Below are 15,392 nucleotides of genomic sequence, written 5' to 3' on the forward strand. Positions count from 1 at the left end.
ATCGATCAAAGGACTGTCACTTACCGTGTGGTTTCCATGCCCGGAGATGGCACCTGCCTTTTCCATTCTCTGTGTTACATATTGCACGGCCATATCAGGCTCACTCTTGATATCTGGAGGACCATTGTGTTTTATGTTTTGAATGACTGGGACAGGTTCAAGGTGTGGACTGATGACGGTACAGGAGATAATTAGACTACACAGGAGCACTAGAAGAGTGAAATGCTTAAGCCCTTCACCTATGGTTCTGCATGTGAGTTGATGGCTGCCGCTGAATTGTTCGGTTGTCGCTTTCAAGTGTACTGAAATGGCCAAATATTTTACACCTTTCGACAACCACCAATGCCTCTTAAACATCTTAGATTCACAGGTGACGATTTCAGTAGTGGACACTTTGATGTTTATGAATGTTTAAATTCTCAAAAGCTGGAAGTGAAGTTATCGATGAAACCGGTTGTGTGCTTACAACGCTTGACAGATGCCGAATGTCACTTCAACACAAGTCCTACAAATACTGTCGTAATTGAAACAAACCATGAAACTCAAACCGATTATGACAGCAGCAATCCAAGCTGTGAGATTTGAAACAAGATTACTGTTCACATGGCCAACTGTACGTTACATGCTCAAGAGTAAGCTCAGCGCACAGCTTGGTCATATTACAACCGGAGGGCCGAACTCACAACGTGGTATACAAAGAGATCCTTAACAAATAATTATTGGTATATTTTCCCTCAGTTTAAAAACATTTAATTTTCTTCTTAATAAAAATTTTAATGCAGTACTTCGCCGCTGCTAAGCGCGGGTATTTTGCTAGTCTATCTATATAGATGCTGGCAGTCACCTCCAGTTTGCCCTCTGGTGGTCGTTTCGTGTGTCAACTGGATTATAACATGGATACAAGACCGCAAGATCACCCAGTACCCTACCTTGATTTCACCCTACAGTACTTTTAGTCGACCAATGAGAAACATGTGTACCAAGATTCAAGAGAATCACTCCAGCCGTTCGGAAGTGATGCTGTAACATACATACATACATACATACACACATACTGTACATTGACTTTTATATAAGATTCAATTGGCAGCATGCACAGTGACTTCTGGTTGTGTTTCATATCTCAATAGCATTCTTTACACATACATAGACAGGTGTATTTGGCTAAGAAAGAACGTCACATTTATAGCGGCGAGAGAGAGAGCGGAGAGAGCGCATTTCGGTTCTCTTTTGTTTATTTGTAATAAACGTGTCTGCAAACATTATATTGGCGACATACAGAGAGACAGCGACAGACACGCGGCACTTGCACGCATCACCCCAGCAGTTTGCGAGGCGAGCGCAGTCCGAGGGGCTCGTCGCTCGTCACCGCCGCACCTCACGTTTGTCCCCTGTATTTGAACAGGAAATGCGCCAATTCAGCGATCTTGACTATAAATATTATTAAAATAATCGAAGTCATATACAGAAAACAAATTTATAGCACTTTAAGTTATCATTATTAGTTTTTTTTTTTTTACTTTTCATAATGACTGGTGATTCCAAAAACAAATGAGTTTAAAGTTCGTTTTTTTTTTAGAATGAACTGGGTTAGCTGATCTCATTTATTTCGGGAGGTCGTTCCGATGTACGTGTACAATACAGCTGAAGGCTCTGTTTGAGCGCAGGTTAATGTGGGGCACAAGAGGATGGCCAGAATCAGTGGACCTTAACAAGAGCGGAGAGATTAAGAATGTCACTGATGTCGTCCTTCCATTTAAAACTTTATAGGTTATTAGTACAATTTTATACTTAAACCCCGTAAGAGAGGGAAGGCGAAGCAGAAGTTGTGATAGAATATTAGAAGGGGCACCTGCCAGTAGGATGTTACAATAATCGATGCGGGTTGTCATAAAAACATACACCAGTTTAGAAATAATTATTTTATTGTGTCCGGCTTGTGTATGGTGATTTACTTGTGGGAATTAAAAGTCATTTAAAATACTGTCATGTCAGTTATAAAAATCCTATTCTTATTAAATACTTAGCATCATAAATTATGATGCATACATCACTTATATAGATGTTCAAAATAGTGGTATCTCCCATCACTACTTCGCCGCACTGTCATACATGAAAATCAATAAAGTTTCTTTCCTTTTTTTAAATCTCGCGCCACGTGATCCGTGCGCGCGGACACGACGGCTTCTTTGAAGGAGGGGAATGGGGATGTACCCCGGAAGTAGATTTCAGAAGTTCGGTATACGTCAGTCAGATTGATCGGGGGCTCTGCGGCGTTAGAACAGCATCTGTTGTACCCAAGTCAGTGAATAAGGCATTGAGGTCGCTCAGGGGTAACTGCTGGAAAAAGGAGCGGGGCCCCGCTTCTCACCTATATCGTGTTCGAGAGAAAGACGGTGAGCCGGCTCATGTTCCGGAAGACGTGAACACGCCGAAGATAGGAAGGGGCGGCATAAAGGTGAGGTGGGAACGAGACATAAAGGATTTTGAGGATATTGTAGGAATACGACTACCTTGTATTCTCTGTGTAAGTTAATAATAATAATAATTCTTTACATGTATATAGCGTTTTACTCACTACTTGTAATCGGTGTGTGAATCACCAGACTTTCATGAATGCCGCGGTCCAGTCCACCAAACGATGAACACGGTTCTCTGTGGCAAGTGTGCTGATATTAAATCACGCCGCAGTGACACGTCTAACTCTCGTGTATTAGTTTTTCGGTTTTCTTTTGTTGTGCCAAAGAAGTCGCATGTCATTTTAACTGACAGGTTTACCCGAGTTGTGTTTCTTCTCATATGCTCAGTGTCACTGTACAAATAAAATCTTAATCTGCACGTATTTCTGGCCACCGGTATACACAAATAAAACACGAGAAAATACAATCAACGTACTAATAGGCAATCGATTAAAAAAATACAACTGAACAATGTAAGCATATTCAGTCAAATGAAATCCACTTTAATTTGGGATGGGAGGAGAGGGTGCTTAAAAGGGGGTGTGTTTGGGGTTACGAGGTCGGCGTTCTATTTCTTGAATATTCAAGTAAAATCTTTTTGGTGAGACTTTACTACGTTTGTCTGTTTTTTTACTTATCTTTTCGAGCCTTACGCGGAGGTCGCTACAATATTTTACTATCTTTATTCAGAAAGACGTCCTCTGTCTTCTAGTACGACATGATGCTAATCGAATAACAGAAGAATTTTAATAAACTCGACTACACTGATTTGAATGTATTAATTATATTTAAATTTTAAAGGAAACACACACCATGCTTTTCAAATCGTAATCAGGTTAGAAAATGACAAGACAGTATACCTATGGAATAATAATGATAACTTTATTTGTATAGCACCTTATCATACATTTACATGCAACTCCAGGTGCTTTCCACTGATTAATCAACAAAAACAAATATATACCACATTTAGTTGGATTATTATCATTAATTAATACTATGATCATATCTAATAATTAAGTATACCAAATACAAAATCAACTAGGTATTGCTAAGCAAAATTTAACCAAAGTGTAAAACAAACCTTCACTCTTAATAGAAAGGTTTCTAATTAAAATATGTATACATTAAGGCTGACAATAGAACAATATATATATAAAAATAAATATATACAGTATATAGCAACATTTTACCTAGGCTTATGTACATCCACCCCGCTATATCCTAACGACAGGGTCACGGGGGTCTGCTGGAGCCAATCCCAGCCAACACAGGGCGCAAGGCAGGAAACAAACCCCGGGCAGGGCGCCAGTCCATTGTAGGGCACACACACACACGGGACAATTTAGGCTCACCAATGCACCTAACCTGTACGTCTTTGGACTATGGGAGAAAACCCATGCAGACACAGGGAGAACATGAAAACTCCACACAGGGAGGACCTGGAAAGTGAAACTGGGTCTCCTAACTGCGAGGCAGCAGTGCTACCCACTGCGCCGCCTTAGTAGAAACCATTTAATGTTATTAAAGTTAATGTAAAATACTTAGTTGAGCCTCCTTTTGCTCCTTTGAGCCTCTCGACGCTGTCCTCCTGTAGCCTGTGATGAGTGTCTGGACTCTGGATGGAGGTATTTCTGACCATTCTTCATTACTAAATCTCTCCAGTTGTTCAATTTGATGGACAGCCTGCTTCAAATCATCTCATAGATGTTCGATGATATTCAAGTCAGGCCATTCCAGATCATTGTACTTCTCCCTCTGCATGAATGCCTTTGTAGATTTTGAACTGTGTTTTTGACTCATTGTCTTGTTGGAATATCCAACCCCTGCGTAACTTCAACTTTGTGACTGATTCTTGAACATTATCCTGAAGAATTTGTTGATATTCAGTTGAATTCATCAGACCCTCGACTTTAACAAGACCTCCAGTCCCTGAACTAGCCACACAGCCCCACAGCAGGATGGAACCTCCACCAAATGTGACAGTAGGTAGCAGGTGTTTGTCTTGGACTGCGGTGTTCTTCTTCCGCCATGCAAAGCACTTTTTGTTATGAACAAATAACTCCATCTTTGTCTTATCAGTTTAAAGCACTTTATTCCAAAATGAACCTGGCTTGTCTAAATGAGCATTGGCATACAACAAGCGACTCGGTTTGTGGCATGAGTGCAGAAAGGGCTTCTCTCTCATCACCCTGCCATACAGATGTTCTTTGTGCAAATTGCGCTGAATTGTAGAACGATGTACAGATACACCATCTGCAGCGAGATGTTCTTGCAGGTCTTTGGAGGTGATCTGTAGGTTGTCTGTCACCATTCTCACAATCCTGCTCATATGCCACTCCTGTATTTTTCTTGGCCTGCCAGACCTGCTCGATTTAACAGCAACTGTGCCTGTGGCCTTCCATTTCCTGATTCCATTCCTTACAGTTGAAGCTGACAGTTTAAACCTCTGAGATGGCTTTTTGTAGTCTTCCCCTAAACCAGGACACTCAACAATCTTTGTTTTCAGATCTTTGGAGAGTTGCTTTGAGGATCCCATGCTGTCTGTCACTCTTCAGAGGAGAGTCAAATTGAAGCACAACTTGCGATTGACCAACTTAAATACCTTTTACCAGTCGTGATTGGACACACCGGTCTATGAAGTTCAAGGCTTCACAAGCTAATCCAACCAATTTGGTGTTACAAGTAATCAGCATTGAGCAGTGACAGGCATTTAAATCAGCACAATGACAAGGGGACCCACATTTGTGCACAGCCAGTTTTTCACATTTGATTTCATTTCATACAACTAAATACTGCGTCACTAAAAATCTGCGTTCGGAAAACACCCCAGTAGTCCGATATTCCTAGGAAATGAAAGACATACCACTGTTATCTTTATTGTTGAAAGGAGAGTCAATTATTATGCAGGCTGAGAGGGGGTTCACAAACGTTTTCATATGTATGTGTGTGTATTAGTGCTAGGCGGTATACCGGTTCATACCAAAAACCGTTGTTTTTTTATTTTTGTTATGATATGGATTTTTCTTATACCGCAACACCGGTTTAAATTGCCTAAACAACGTTCGGAACTTGGCACAGCGGGTTTAAGGGGGACCTTTTTCACTCAACATCGCTAAACACATGCCACAGAGTTGTTGCGCGGGGGCTTTTTTTCACTGCTGCTCCGCTAAACAAGCATACAATGGAGTACATGTGGGTGTGGAGGTATTGCGTGTTGAAAATGGACAGAGAACATTCCGAAACTGACGCTGTAGCAGACAATAAAGTTGAACATGATGACGCAGAAGAACTTTTGCAGGAAAAAGGAGTCACGTCTGTTATCTGGAGATACTTTGGATTTAAAAGGTCGGATGTGGACCATTATGTTCAAATGTGTGAATGTTGTTTCTATACTACTGGATAATACTGCAAGCCAAGTTGTATTTTTTTCAATACTGTGTAATAGTGTGACGACATGTTGACTTTATTCTCGTAATTTGTTATTAAAGTACAATAGAACATCATAAACTAAACTTCATCTTAAAATGAATATTTAATTTACTAGATTTTCTCAAACCCCATCATAAGTAATGTAGCACATGCTTTGTGTTGTTTTCCCGGAGCCATGTTAATCACTACGTGCTTCTTAAACTGCCTCTCTCTTGCACTAAGAGGAGGCGCAGACAGTACACAGAATACATTAATTTCATGATATTCCTGCTCCCTGAACATTTAGAATGCTAAGATAAATACTTGATATCATTTTCAGGATGAAATGCTTTAAAGCATGTATTAATCATGTGGGGGCACGGTGGCGTTGAGGTTGCACTGCTGCCTTGCAGCAATGGGGTCCCGGGTGTTCCCTGCTTTGAATTTGCTTGTTTTTCTGGTGGGTTTACTCAGCGTGCTTCAGTTTCCTTTCAAAGTCATGTAGGATGGCGGGTTTTGTTATGCTATATTAACCCTGCTAGTGTACAGTGGTGCTTGAAAGTTTGTGAACCCTTTAGAAATTTCTATATTTCTGCATGAATTTGACCTAAAACATCATCAGATTTTCACTCAAGTCCTAAAAGTAGATAAAGAGAAACCAGTTAAACAAATGAGACACAAATATTATACTTGGTCATTTATTTATTGAGGAAAATGATCGAATATTACAATATTTGTGAGTGGCAAAAGTATGTGAACCTTTGCTTTCAGTATCTGCTGTGACCCCCCAATAACTGCAACTAAACGTTTCCTGTAACTTCTGATCATTCCTGCACACCAGCTTGGAGGAGTTTTAGCCCATTCCTCTGTCCAGAACAGCTTCAACTCTGGGATGTTGGTGGGTTTCCTCACATGAACTGCTCACTTCAGGTCCTTCCACAACATTTCGATTGGATTAAGGTCAGGACTTTGACTTGGCCATTCCAAAACATTCACTTTATTCTTCTTTAACCATTCTTTGGTAGAACGACTTGTGTGCGTAGGGTCGTTGTCTTGCTGCATGACCCACCTTCTCTTGAGATTCAGTTCATGGACAGATGTCCTGACATTTTCCTTTAGAATTCTCTGATATGATTCAGAATTCATTGTTCCATCAGTGAAGGCAAGCCGGCCTGGCCCAGATGCAGCACAACAGGCCCAAACCATGATACTACCACCACCATGTTTCACAGATGGGATAAGGTTCTTATGCTGGAATGCAGTGTTTTCCTTTCTCCAAACATAACGCTTTTCATTTAAACCAAAAGTTCTATTTTGGTCTCATCCGTCCACAAAACATTCTTCCAATAGCCTTCTGGTTTGTCCACGTGATCTTTAGCAAACTGCAGACGAGCAGCAATGTTTTTGGAGAGCAGTGGCTTTCTCCTTGCAACCCTGCCATGCACACCATTGTTGTTCAGTGTTCTCCTGATGGTGGACTCATGAACATGAACATTAGCCAATGTGAGAGAGGCCTTCAGTTGCTTAGAAGTTACCCTGGGGTCCTTTGTGACCTCACCGACTATTACACGTGTGCCTTGCTCTTGGAGTGATCTTTGTTGGTCGGCCACTCCTGGGGAGGGTAACAATGGTCTTGAATTTCCTCCATTTGTACACAATCTGTCTGACTGTGGATTGGTGGAGTCCAAACTCTTTAGAGATGGTTTTGTAACCTTTTCCAGCCTGATGAGCACCAACAACTCTTTTTGTGAGGTCCTCAGAAATCTCCTTTGTTTGTGCCATGATACACTTCCACAAACGTGTTGTGAAGAGCAGACTTTGATAGATCCTGTTCTTTAAATAACACAGGGTGCCCACTCACACCTGATTGAAAACACCCGACTCGAATTTCACCTTCAAACTAACTGATCATCCTAGAGGGTCACATACTTTTGCCACTCACAAATATGTAATATTCAATCATTTTCCTAAATAAATAAATGACCAAGTATAATATTTTTGTCTCATTTGTTTAACTGGTTTCTCTTTATCTACTTTTAGGACTGAAATGAAAATCTGATGATGTTTTAGGTCAAATTTATGCAGAAATATCGAAAATTCTAAAGGGTTCACAAACTTTCAAGCACCACTGTATGTGTTGCTCGTATTCACCCTGCGATGTACTGGTGCCACGTTCAGGATTTCCTCCTGCCTTGCACACAATGCTTGCTGGGATGGGCACAACCTTGAATGTACGGCATAATTAAAAATGTATAACAAAGTTTTTTTTTTAAAGTTCTGAACACTCCGTGGTCTAAGTTTATAGCTAGTTTTAATTTCACAAAGGTGTTTATCGAGTGGCGATTGGTTATGTGGAGAAAGAAAAAGGAAGGATAGGAGCTGAGGGTTTAATACGTCGGAAAGAGACAGCACGCATGCAATAAAGAAAACCCGCTCAGAAGAAAATCCATTGAATTCTGTGTTCATGTCTCTGACCACCAGATCACGAACCCAACATTTACACAATATTTAAGTTAAACCTATTCGATGCCCATTTATACGTCCAGTTTTTTGGAGCCTCGTCATACCTGCCATAAAGATCTCTACACTGAACGTACACCTGGGGACCCCTTACTGCGAGGGACCAGCACTACCGCCACACCACCGTGTATGTTTAATACCTGCTTTAATGCATTTCATCATGAAAAATTATCTTTGCATTCTACATTTTCAGAGAGCAAAAATATCATGAAGTGAATGGATTCTGTGGGGCAGTCGCTGCCTGTGCCTCCTCTTAGTGCGGAGGAATTCAGTTTAAGAAGAGCGTAGCGATTAACAACTGGGTCGGGGAACACAACACAAAGCATTTAATGTGCTACATAACTTATGATGGGTTTTGAGAAAATCTAGTAAATTAAACATTGATTTTAGGGTGAAGTTTAGTTTATGACATTCTACTTTAATGACAAAATAAACTACGAGAATAAAGTGGAAATGTCGACTTTAATCTCGACATACAGTTTTAGGTTTTTTTTCTTCACTGTGTCCGTATTTTTCTTGTCTTCAATGTGGCCCTAATACGATTCCGTATGGCTATACCACAGATAGCATTATAAATGCAAGTTGCAGTTTTATTATCTATGTATATAGCTTAGCTTGAAGCAAGGTCCATATTAATACAATCTGCCTTAACACTAGAATTACCAGAGCCTACGAAAAAACTCGTAGATCCGTCCCACCTTAAATCGCTTCTTAAATCCCTTCGCACCTCTCCACCTGCGTCTTTTGTCTTCTAAATGTGCTGATAAAGGCAATCTGCAAGCAGCCGGCTATTCCATCCCCCCAACGACTTAGAACATGCACGAACTTCGCCCAGCTCATGCCTTGATTGATTATCTGGGAGTGAAGTGGAGTTTTAGAATGGAAATAATAGATTGTTATTTGGAACACACGCATTTCATGTATGTTCCATTTATACAGCAATCCGTGTAAACACATTTTTGAAACAGAAACGTTTTTCATGTTTTGGTAATAATTGACAAAATGTAGGTATAAACTATATAATGTGTGAAGCCTGAATTCCAAACATCAAAGAAACACTTTCAGAAAAAGTACAAATATAACGGAACAAATGCACTTTTATTCAAAAATATAACTGCAGAAAAGCAACTCGCGTTTACCTGCGACATTGACATGCCTTTGTTGTCACAGCTTCGGTGGCGCAACGGTATCAGCCATTGACTGGTAATCAAAGCTTCACGGGTTCAACCCCGGACGAGTCTGTTTTGAGAACGGAGCTGCTCGTATTCTTACTATTTTAGAATAAAAACTTACATTTGATTCCAGTCTGTAACAACCGGTGTAATTTATGATACTTGTAAAGGTTAGCTTTGTTTTTTTTATTCTGTTATTTTCTCAGCCGTGTTCACAATCCCAACTCCCCATACACCAAACAAACAAAAAAACGCGCACTGCTGTTTTGACATAGACGCGCTATAACAGAGGTAAGCTCAAATCATGACAACGGTTCTACATTGGATCAAAAATGCACTTTTGCCATCGCTGTACTTTGTATATGTACATGGGAAGCTCTGCACTTGTGACTTTACGCGGTAAGTAGGTAAATAACATTCGATCTGGCTTTTATGTAAGTAACATATATATGTTAATGTTTTTGGCACATACACTGTTCTTTGTATGCAAGAGCCAGATCTACAGAGTAAAGTCACGAGTCTTTAGGGTCTTCATCGGCACATTTAGAAGACAAAAGACGCTGGCGCAGAGGTGCGAACGGATTTAAGAAGCGATTTAAGGTGGGATGGATCTACGAGTTTTTTCGTAGGCTCTGGTAATTCTAGTGTTAATGATGGTTCAATTGGTAAAGATGTCATCACCAAGTTGCAATTGTTTTATTTTTATTTGGTGAATACTGTGTAATGCACCTAGGCTTAAAGTAATAGTATTATTGCTGGACGTTGCACTATTATTTATTTTATTGTTATTATTTGTTAGTTTAAATATTATGCAGTGTAATGATGGTAAAATTGTTTAAAAAGTCACCTTAACATGTCAGTGGACAGAGATTGTTAACATCATCAGGAAGTGTAGTTGGTTTACAAAAAATATTTACTATTTATTCCATTTCTAAGACGTGTTCATTGCAATACAACTTTTGACAAGCACCTCTGTATATTTTACTAAGTCCAAATGCCTCTTTGGATGGTTGAAAATATGTTGTCAAAATGACAGTTTAAGTTGTTTGCAAAGTTTGTTCAATAAAAACTTTCTATATTTTGACTGCATCTGTCATGCAATGTGATTACTTCTCTTCATTGGTGCCAACCCCTTGAAAACTATCAATTTATGGGGCCATGCAAACCCGTACTAATACTTGTGTGCACATTAAAATGTTTTTTATACAATGTACAATTGTGGAAACGTGGTTAACGTCCACTCATGCATGGGGAAAAATACCATTGAATATCGTGAAACCGGTATAATTTTGAAAAATACAGTGATATAGAGTTTTGGTCATACCACCCAGCACTTGTGTGTGTATATATATATATATATATATATATATAAAATAAATAAATCAATCCAACCTGCTGTATCCTAACTACAGGGTAATGGGGTTCTGCTGGAGCTAATCCCAGCCAACACAGGGCGCAAGGCAGGAAACAAACCCCGGGCAAGGTGCCAGCCCACCGCAGATATATATTATACATACATACTAGTGGCTTTGCCCCATGCTCACTTTGCTTGCCAACCCCCCTGCCTGTGCTATGCACCAGCAACTTCGTGTCTCTGCTTACAAACAACAAATCTTTTAATTCTCGCCGATACGCCTCCTCATTGTGTAGAAACACTACTTTTCTCTGATGGCAACACAAATTAGACCAGGGGTGCACAATGCATCGATCGTGATCGACCGGTAGGTCGCAAAGGGTAGTGCAGGTAGTTCGTGTTGCGTTCAAATTTTTTTTTTTTTTAACATTAGTCCATCATATATCCTCCCTATGACATTTGCCACTTGATTAACATAAAGGGCGGCCAATCTGAGATCTCTTTTCTTCTAACACACTGGTCATCCCACACTCACGATCAAACGTGTGAGCTACTGCAAAACTCCAGCTGTGATCTAGTTATCCTTCAATGTTTTTTTTAAAATCCCTTGTTTAGTCAGTTGGGTTTGGGGCGGGTATGGGCTGGATGTGCAATTGGAAGAGGGTTTTTTTTTCTCACAATATCACAACTGAAGTGCGTTTGTATGATCTGTCAATCTATCATTGCTATTCCAAAGAAGGAAAATGTGGAAAGGCACTATCGAACTGTTCATAAAAACTACGAAACTGACTTCCTTCTGAAAAGCGATCTGAGAAAGAGAAAGGAGAGGGAACTAAAATCGCAGATAATCGGACAGCCGTCAGTTTTCACTCGGCTGAATTCAAAAGCAAAGGCAGACACACCGAAGCATCGTTCCAGGTGAGGCACTCGATCATTAAGCATAAGAAGTCCTTCCAAGAGCTACCTCCTTGAATGCATTATTCGGCTCTACTTATTTATGCGAGTCATTTATGCAAGGTACGACAATATATATTTTATATATAAAGTATACTCGTATATAGCATTTTTAATGTAGGTAGATCATTTCAACCTGGTCATTTTAAAAGTAGCTTGCAAGCCGAAAAAGTGTAGGCACCCCTGAATTAGACGATCTACAAGTCTCCAACTTGATGTTTAAATCTGAAAAATATATTCAATCTCTTTTCACTGTTCCATTATTTCACCGAGGAGTAATTTCTGTTTGTTTGTGCGAATGCGATCTTTACTGTCATTTTTTTGAGACTTTCGAATTTTCGGACTTCCATTATCTCTAACCAGCTCTGCATGTGTATTGCGCCAACGTTTTTGAGTTCTTTATGACGTTCTACTTTGTCATCTATTCTTTGTCTTTTATTTCTGGCCCTGGGTTTGGTTAAATCTATTGGCACAAAGTCTCATCTTGCGGGACGTGGAAGTGTCTCTCTGAGAAAATCACGTCTCGTCACAGGATAAAAAGTCTCGTCTCCCAAGATTTTTTATTATAATAGAGAGAGAGATGTGTCTGTATATCTATGTATTTATCTGTGTGTGTGTGTTTGGATTAGTTCAGTGACTTGTATAGAGCTGCACATGTTGGTGTTAGTAGTGGGATTTTACTCTGCAATGCTTTAGTTTTCCTAGCCCCTGCTGTAAAGACGTGTTATAAGATGGCGGCCCGTCTCTCTCACTGCTGAGCACGAGGAGCTGTGCCATAAGTGCAGGTTTCTTTTAACTGTCTCCTATTCTCGTCTCTGTCTCTACAGGTCTCGGGGCGGAGTCCCCTCGTTCATCTCGTCTGGCTGCCTCAAGTCCAGGGATGCAGTGAAGCTGCCCGCGTTTGCAATGCTACTGATTGCCTATGTCTCTTTCCTGCTCCTCCTCGCCATCTGCCTGGGCTTGGAGTTCTCCGCCTGCCGAGCCAGACCGGGGCCCGCCACCAACCCGGCCTTCCGCCAGTTCCAGCTACACTTCTACCGGGTCTACTTCCTTGCTCTGTGGGCCGACTGGCTGCAGGGGCCGTACTTGTACAAACTCTACCACCATTACAACTTTCTGGAGTCGCAGATCGCCATCATCTATGTGTGCGGTTTTGCCTCCAGCGTACTGTTTGGTCTGGTGGCCGGGTGGCTGGTGGACCGCATTGGCCGGCGCCAGGCTTGCATCCTGTTTTGCGCCACCTACATAGTCTGCTGCCTCACCAAGCTGTCGCAGGATTATTTCATACTGATCCTGGGCCGCGTCCTGGGGGGCTTGTCAACCTCCCTGTTAGCAACAGCCTTCGAGGCCTGGTACGTCCACCAGCACGTGGAGACCCACGACTTCCCTAAAGAGTGGATCCCCGAGACTTTCTCGCAAGCTGCCTCATGGAACCACGGTTTGGCCGTGGCCGCCGGCTTTGTGGCGACTTTTTTTGCTGAGTGGCTCAGCCTGGGACCCGTCGCCCCCTTCCTCGTTGCGGTGCCATTCTTGATGCTTTGCGGCGGCCTGGCCTTAAGGGACTGGGAGGAGAACTGGCACCCGGGGGGAGTGGCACAGACAAAGTTCACGAGGTCTTGCGTGGAAGGACTTCAGTGCCTCCTGGCGGACAGCAGGGTCCTGCTACTGGGGGGAATCCAGGCGCTGTTTGAAAGCGTCATCTACATCTTTGTGTTCCTCTGGACGCCTGTCCTGGACCCCCACGGGCCCCCGCTTGGCATTATCTTCTCCTGCTTTATGGCCTCTTGCATGATCGGGGCCTCCTTATACCGGGTGGCCACCTCCAAGAAATACCTCCTGCAGCCCATTCACCTGCTCTCCCTGGCCGTCCTCCTGGCTTTCTTCGCACTCTTCATGCTGTCCTTCTCCACTTCGCCCGGACAGGAAGCGCCCTCGGAATCCTTCTTGGCCTTCCTGGTCATCGAACTGGCGTGCGGCCTGTACTTTCCTTCCATGGGTTTCTTGCGAGACCGCATCATCCCCAAGAAGCAGCGGGCCGCCGTCCTGGCTTGGTTCCGCCTTCCCCTGCACCTCCTGGCTTGTATGGGTATGCTGGCCCTGTATGGCAGCGGAGACGGCCTCAGTGGTACGCGGCACATGTTTGTGGCCTGCGCCGGGCTGATGCTCGCTGCCCTGTTGGCTGTGGTTAGCTTATTCTCGGTGATCCGCCACGACACTGAGCTGAGGCTCGATGGCCAGGAGGGACTGCAGCAGAACGGCCCGGTGCCCTCGGGACTCTGAGTCGTTGATGTTGTTGTGTGGATTATCCAACGACTTGAACCTTGAGAGGTTATAGCGCCCCACAGGGATGCCGTTTGGGCCAAAATCTGCCAACTCGGAGTGAATAATAACGTTGGCCCTCACTCTGGCGTCCAGGACAGCCAAGTTAAGACACGATTGGTAAGGGGTGCCGGACTGCGCTGATCCTTCCCCATCTGACCAAACGGAACGGGTTTGTGTACTGCGGACCGACTCCATACACGTGGGGCTGGTCCTGGGTGGGGGGTCTGGTCTATGAATGTAAACACGTCCTTGGCTTGCTTTCTTTTAGGCCAAATGTATCTGCCTGTTGAGAGTGGTGGGGTGTACCTCATTTGGGATCTGGGATTTTGTGTGAATAATGTAAAAAAAAAAAAAAAACGTCAAGGGGCTATGAAATGAAAAGGGGGCATTCACGGGGTCTTTTTTTTTTTTTTTTCATTTTAAATGTATTCCAGCCCTGCTCGTTTGCACCTTTTTTTGTTTTTTTGCACCTGCGGCCATGAGACTGTGAATACGTACCTTGTATATTTCCAAAAAAAAAAAAAAAAGGTGGTTTGTTTTAGGTACCCCACTTGCAAGGATTTCTTTTGTTTAAATTGGGATGGGAGGGGGGTTTAGGGATATCAGAATTGTCTGCAACCGGCCTTATCCAGTATGTTGTGGATTGGCTTGAACTCCACTCTGTACTGTAGTTAATGCATTTGGCTGCCTTCTACTGCTGAAGGGGCAAAACTGCACAGGTGGACACCCCTTGGTACCAAAAAAGGTGTGTGGCTGGGGGTGGGGGGGTATTTCTCGTAAAATACTCCACCCCAGTGTTGGGACGTCTTTAAAAAATGAAAAAAAATAAAGCCCTGTGGTGCCAATACTCTCCTGTAAGGGGCTACAAATGGGGTTTTTTTAGGGGAGGGGCTTGGTTCAGGCAAAATAAGCCTACAGTGTTTTTAGAAATGCGGGGTGGTGGTCCGTCATGAAGTCAGCCTGTTAACTTTCCTGTAAGAGGTGTGATGCATGAAGGGTGCAAGGCAGTGTTTGGGTGTTTTTTTTTTTTTTTTTTATATATTACGCTCCCCTCCCTCCAAAGACAACTATAAAGTAATTAAAAAAAAGACACTGTGACCCAGTGAGGCTTTCTATATTGTTCTTCGTCCCCCATAGAGGTGTCGGCGCTCATTTGTGATCTCACATTTGCAAAGCGTGGTGGGCTCGCCACTTTGTAAG

At 42.4% G+C, this 15,392-nt stretch overlaps 1 protein-coding gene across 2 annotated transcripts; it reads left to right on the forward strand.

Annotated features, from left to right (window-relative positions):
- Positions 1-2,207: 2,207 nt before the first annotated feature.
- Positions 2,208-15,290, forward strand: mfsd5 (major facilitator superfamily domain containing 5). 2 transcript variants are annotated; one of them, XM_039746721.1, is made up of 2 exons: positions 2,208-2,458; positions 12,698-15,290. In XM_039746721.1, the coding sequence occupies exon 2, from the start codon at positions 12,777-12,779 to the stop codon at positions 14,148-14,150; it is 1,374 nt and encodes a 457-aa protein (XP_039602655.1). In that variant the 5' UTR covers positions 2,208-2,458; positions 12,698-12,776; the 3' UTR covers positions 14,151-15,290. The 2 variants fall into 2 exon arrangements, with proteins under 2 accessions (XP_039602655.1, XP_039602656.1); XM_039746722.1 differs by having other exon boundaries at positions 2,448-2,527.
- Positions 15,291-15,392: the final 102 nt, after the last annotated feature.

Source organism: Polypterus senegalus, chromosome 3 (assembly GCF_016835505.1).
Source record: "Polypterus senegalus isolate Bchr_013 chromosome 3, ASM1683550v1, whole genome shotgun sequence".
NCBI lineage: Eukaryota > Metazoa > Chordata > Cladistia > Polypteriformes > Polypteridae > Polypterus > Polypterus senegalus.

Excerpts from the sequence above, each read along its gene's own strand:
- mfsd5 (XM_039746721.1), top strand. The coding sequence starts at position 12,777 with ATGCTACTGATTGCCTATGTCTCTTTCCTGCTCCTCCTCGCCATCTGC.